Source organism: Astatotilapia calliptera, chromosome 7 (genome assembly GCF_900246225.1).
Source record: "Astatotilapia calliptera chromosome 7, fAstCal1.2, whole genome shotgun sequence".
In the NCBI taxonomy this organism is placed as follows: domain Eukaryota; kingdom Metazoa; phylum Chordata; class Actinopteri; order Cichliformes; family Cichlidae; genus Astatotilapia; species Astatotilapia calliptera.
The window spans coordinates 21,388,804-21,393,689 of record NC_039308.1 but is presented as its reverse complement, the minus strand read 5'-3'; the positions used below and the strand labels follow the sequence as shown (position 1 = coordinate 21,393,689).

The following is a 4,886-nucleotide window of genomic DNA, read 5'->3' as shown; positions in this document are numbered from 1 at the left end:
CGGAAGGTCAGAGAAGACTTTGGTAAAGATCATTCTTACAGGTTAAGCTATTGAACATCAAATAATAAATTGCTTTTATATTACGCCATCAGTGCTCACTTTTACTGGGACAAATTGTGTGTAAGAGCATCAACAACACTGGTCGTACTGAAGCTGGTTTCTGCCAAAGTAGAAAAACAAACAAACAAAAACGCCAGTTACTTTCTCAGAAGACTGAGTTCATAAGTCAAAATTTCAACATAAATGCAATAAATTTAAAAATGTTTTAGTTTTGTTTGTTTCCACCCCAAATGTATTTAATTTTTTTTTTTTTTTTTAACAGTTGCAGAAACAAGCTTCCATAGAAACCACTTTTCTTTTTTTAAATGTTAACTGGAAATTCTTAAAAAAAAAAAAAAAAACCACACACACACCACCTACTTCCAGCACAAACTGAAGTCTTTAACCATTAAAATTATATATATAAAAAATAAAAAAGTGACGCCTTTATTTGGCAGCTACTTTATTACAGAACAATGATCTTACTGTCAGACCACCAATTTATAATTAAATAGGACATTTTTAAATTAAGTAATATGGCCCCCTTTAAGTAGAGCAAAGATGTCCGTTAACCTCGACTCATTAGCAATGGTGACCACCTCAAAGTCCTTTTTTGTACATGTTGGCAGCACAGGCGCTCACACACACACACACACACACACACACACACACAATACTGGTAGTGGGACTCTGTGAAATCTCTGATAATCTGTGTCGTGGTTTGCTGTGTGGGGAATACAGACAGGGAGGCCGCGGCGATGGCAGCTAAAGTGTCGATGACTGTGAGCGCAGCAGCCGTGTGCACGAGAGAGGTCAGAAAAGGGAGCGATACAGTGAAAAGGTCCATGTCCCATTGTACCAGCTGAATGACAGATGCTGCAGCCCCCCAAGTCCCCTGTTTGGACAGACGAAGTGACACCCAATGGGATGACGGCGGTCTGTATTCCGACTGTGGTCCGGAGAAGCTTGTTCAGTTCATCAACAAGATGACTTTCTCCTCCTTACATACAAAACCGTAGCAGCAGGTAGTGCCCGAGGTTCTCCCTCGAGAGAAAACAAAGACCCCCCCCCCAAAAAACAACAAAAACCAACAAACCGAAAAAAAAAAAAAAAAAAAAAAAAATCCCATCCCTGTCATCCACATGAAAAGCAAGCTATGGAGAATTACCAGTCCTGGGAAGTGGCAGATGTCTTTTTGCGTTACTCTCCGTGCCCTCGTCTTCTCAGTCCTGAACTCCTTCAATCACTCAACCAATCAACATTGTCTCTTCTCAGGAAGCCCCCCCCCACCCCGCACTTAATCCCCGCTCCCCCTCCCAAGTGTAACCCCATTCCCTCCCCGATGATCATCCTCCTCCTCCCCTTCCAAGCAAGGATGAAGACGGATCACCGCTCGGGCTCAGACTCCAGGGCCAGCGCCCGCTTACGCTCGCGACACTGTTTCTTGTGGGCCGGCCAGTCCCTCTGCTGGCACTGGGACCCGCAGTAGCGCGCCACCTGGCAGCGGCCGCATATGTTGAACTCCCGCAGCTGTGGAAAGACAAGGAAGAAGATCATCTTTGGCTCTGAGAGCACGGAGCTTTCGAATGGGAATGCTTTGCTACACGAGTTGGAATACATACCCTCCTCTCAATGAGCGAACAAGGAGGGTAGTGACACTCGTAGTAGGTGCAAGAACACTCCTCTTCCTCCACCAGCTCCCCATTTGCGTTGTAGTAACGTGTGCGACTCAGCTCCAGATATTGCTCTTCCACAGGGTCGGCTGGTACCTGCTGGATAGCCAGCCAGTAGAGGGACTGCTCTCTGTACAGATAACATGAGAAATGTTCGGCATGCATTACTTGTTTGGATAACCCTGGAATAAATCACAAAAGGATTTAAGACTCATTTCCCCTCAACAGCAGTGTGTCCTTTCTAGCATTTTCACATGTACCTATAAGCAATGTTTTACCTCTGCTTGCTGGAAATCTCCTCTGGTTTAGGGCTCCAGCCTACTGGAACCAGTCGAAGGTTGTCTAGTCGGTTGTCCACCGTCACAGAGTTGATGTGGATAACTTGAAAACTAGGGGCGATGCCTCCTCTGTGCTTCTCCCTGGGTAAAGACATTAAAAGTTAGCCAGTCTGCAACCAGCAGGACGAAAATCTGACCTTGGATAAGAAGAGTGTTTATTCCAAGGACTCCTCAGTAAGGAGCTGATGCTAGCTCAGAACACTTCTTATCCAATATGAAGCGTTATTGAAAGCCAAGTCCACTACAGAGCTTGAGCATGCACTAGTTTACTATACAACCTCTATTTCTCACGACTAGTGATAAAACTGAAAAGCTAGCTCGCTAAACAGTTGATGGTTTAAGTGACACCTGTGTCGCTGCGCCGAGAGAATACGTTTTGCCATTTTAGCCCCTTCCCCTACTTTTGTTAAGCTGAAGCAATTCTCATGAGCACCCACTTATCTTATCTGACAACTTTAACACTGATTAAACTAAGATGAGCCTTACAATGGAGGGCGCTTTCACAAGAAGCATGCTCATAGATTTTCCAGCAGAGGATAAACCACAGAAGAAGCCATTTCCAGCAGGCAGTTCCACATGTTTGATTTGGCAGGTTGTCTATTTTTAAATCCCAGATGCAAGTCCACAAGCTTGCAAACCTGAGACCCGTCGCTTGTTAAAGCAGTGTGTAAACGACTACGATATGCAGTCACAGAAGAAAAAAAACAACACCTTGACACAGTTTAAACAGACTTACCAGAGCAGCTCGTGCAGCGGCCTTCCTGCCCAGCGTCCTTTGCCGACGTCAAAAGCATAAGCAAAGATCTTAGCTCCATTGCCATCTGCATCTACTTCCATGCGTGCCTGGAAACAGAAAAACACTGCTCTATATTTTTTCTCAACTGTATCCGGATATCAGAGCAGTAGTGAAAAATCAAACACGCTTACCTCAAAGGCATAGTTCTCCACCAGTGGTATGTCCTGCTCATCGATCAGCGTGTACTTTGTCTGAAATAAGAAAATTCAGGTTCATTTTCATGTTTAAACCTACAACTGCAACAACAGAATCCCCACTCTCAGGGGAGCTTTATTGTTTGTGAATTAGCACTAGCAGAGTCATAAACGGGGGCACTACTTCTAGGACAAGTTTCAACCTTCCAAACTTTTTACACTGACCACAGCAGCAACACGTTTCTGAAGCAGTCCCAGTTGTCTCACAGACACCTGAGCTCTTCTCCAGCAACACAACATGAAGCAGATGAAACCTGTGTGACACTTTCTTCTTTCTATGATTGCATGTGTGTGGCGTTTCCACGAGTGACATCATGTTTACAGCTGAGTGACCGGAGCCCTGCCACTCAGCAGGTGGGCAACCGGCTGCTCACGGTTCAAATACGGTTTATTCCCAGTGTGTCCCCTGACTTCAGCGTTAGCAGCTGGGAGCGCTTTCTGACCCACCGCTCGCCACAGTTTCTGCTTCAAGCGTTAATTAGTACGATTAAAGCCAAAGCCGACACAGGCACAGATGTTGGGCAGTGTCGTCCTATCGGTGCTTTGTCACACTGCACAAAAGAATCAGTTGATGGCAATGGCTTCCTCATTAGCCGACACTTGAGGGTAATCCTAGTAACATGGCTAGCGTGGCTCTGCTAACTGCACCGCCGAGTGTTTGGGTATGACACGACCGCCGAGGGGTTTCCAGTCCACCGACAGCGGCTGTGACAAAAACTGAGCACGTGTTTACGTTTCTGGCGCTGTTTGGTCGTTAAATGTTAGCCAGCGGCTAGCGTAACGCGCTACATGCTAATTAGCGTTAGCGGCGGAGTTTGAGAAACCAGTCTGGCTCGGCACGGCCGGCTTTTCTAATCCGCTCAAACGCCTTTAAATCGGTAAAGCCGAACTACTCCCGCATTTGCGACTGCTTCATAATAAACAACTCTGTTGGCTAGAGCTGATTGAGCATCGCTAACTATATCTTTTCTGGTGACTTTTCTCTTCCCCGCGGGCCCTCCCCCGGCCGCACATGGCAGTCCTGGGATCCAGCTCACCTTCCCGGCCACACGGCCGAGCCGTACGATCCCGAGCTTGAAATCCGACATCAGGAGGACGGGCGGAGGCGACAAGAAGAAGCGTAGGGTCCAGCCTAAACTGTATTCAGGTTCAAAACCCGCCTCTTAGCCCCGTTTGCCAGGTTGCGTTAAATGGTTGGGTATATTCTGAGTCCGGATCTCTCCGGCAGCAGCCCAGCCTCGGTGACACACCGCCGCTGGCGCAGGAAAGCCGAACGAGCTGCCGCTGCTGGGAGGGGCGGGAGGTACCTCTAACTGCAGCGTCCAATCAAGCGTAGCGTTAAGGCTTTTTAATACAACACGTCACCTCACGCTGCCAAATAGGAAGCGGCAGTTTCAAAAGACCGCCTATTTTCAGTTATAACGTCATCACACTCTCGTGACCACTTCCAGCCATTTTCGCGCGAAATGTTTGATGGCTGGGTGGGATTATTGCAGAGGGCTTTGACGTCATGATGCGCCGTTTGCTGCTAAATTTGGCGACAGGCATTGAATGTGCATTGCGTAAGCCTATAGAGGAGGCTAACAATGATTCATAAGGTAAACACTGAGCCCAGTGGAATAAGAGAAACTGGTACACATGGATAAAAGAACATCATAAGACTGGAAAAATAGAGATAAATATAATAAAGAGAAAAGGACAAAAAAAAAGAGTCAGTAGAAAGCTGGGCCACTTACTGTTCAGGATCAAGGATAAAGTACACAGTGTATTCAGTTTATAGCTCAATGCAAGAACAAAAACATAATAAAATGAGAAAATTGGCCAGTGTTCAGATGATAGTTTACTA

General features: G+C 46.4%; 1 protein-coding gene across 1 annotated transcript; it reads right to left on the bottom strand.

Moving 5' to 3' along the window:
- Positions 1 to 1,360: 1,360 nt before the first annotated feature.
- On the bottom strand, positions 1,361 to 4,391 carry zmynd19 (zinc finger, MYND-type containing 19). The gene is made up of 6 exons (XM_026173751.1): positions 4,078 to 4,391; positions 2,978 to 3,037; positions 2,787 to 2,893; positions 1,991 to 2,131; positions 1,662 to 1,842; positions 1,361 to 1,569 (listed from the first exon to the last, which is right to left on the bottom strand). The coding sequence occupies exons 1-6, from the start codon at positions 4,126 to 4,128 to the stop codon at positions 1,426 to 1,428; spliced, it is 684 nt and encodes a 227-aa protein (XP_026029536.1). The 5' UTR covers positions 4,129 to 4,391; the 3' UTR covers positions 1,361 to 1,425.
- Positions 4,392 to 4,886: the final 495 nt, after the last annotated feature.

Coding starts and splice junctions, on each gene's coding strand:
- zmynd19 (XM_026173751.1), bottom strand. CDS start 4,128: ATGTCGGATTTCAAGCTCGGGATCGTACGGCTCGGCCGTGTGGCCGGG. Junction 2,894..2,977: donor TGGAGAACTATGCCTTTGAG/GTAAGCGTGTTT, acceptor TTCTGTTTCCAG/GCACGCATGGAAGTAGATGC. Junction 1,843..1,990: donor GAGATTTCCAGCAAGCAGAG/GTAAAACATTGC, acceptor TTATCTGTACAG/AGAGCAGTCCCTCTACTGGC.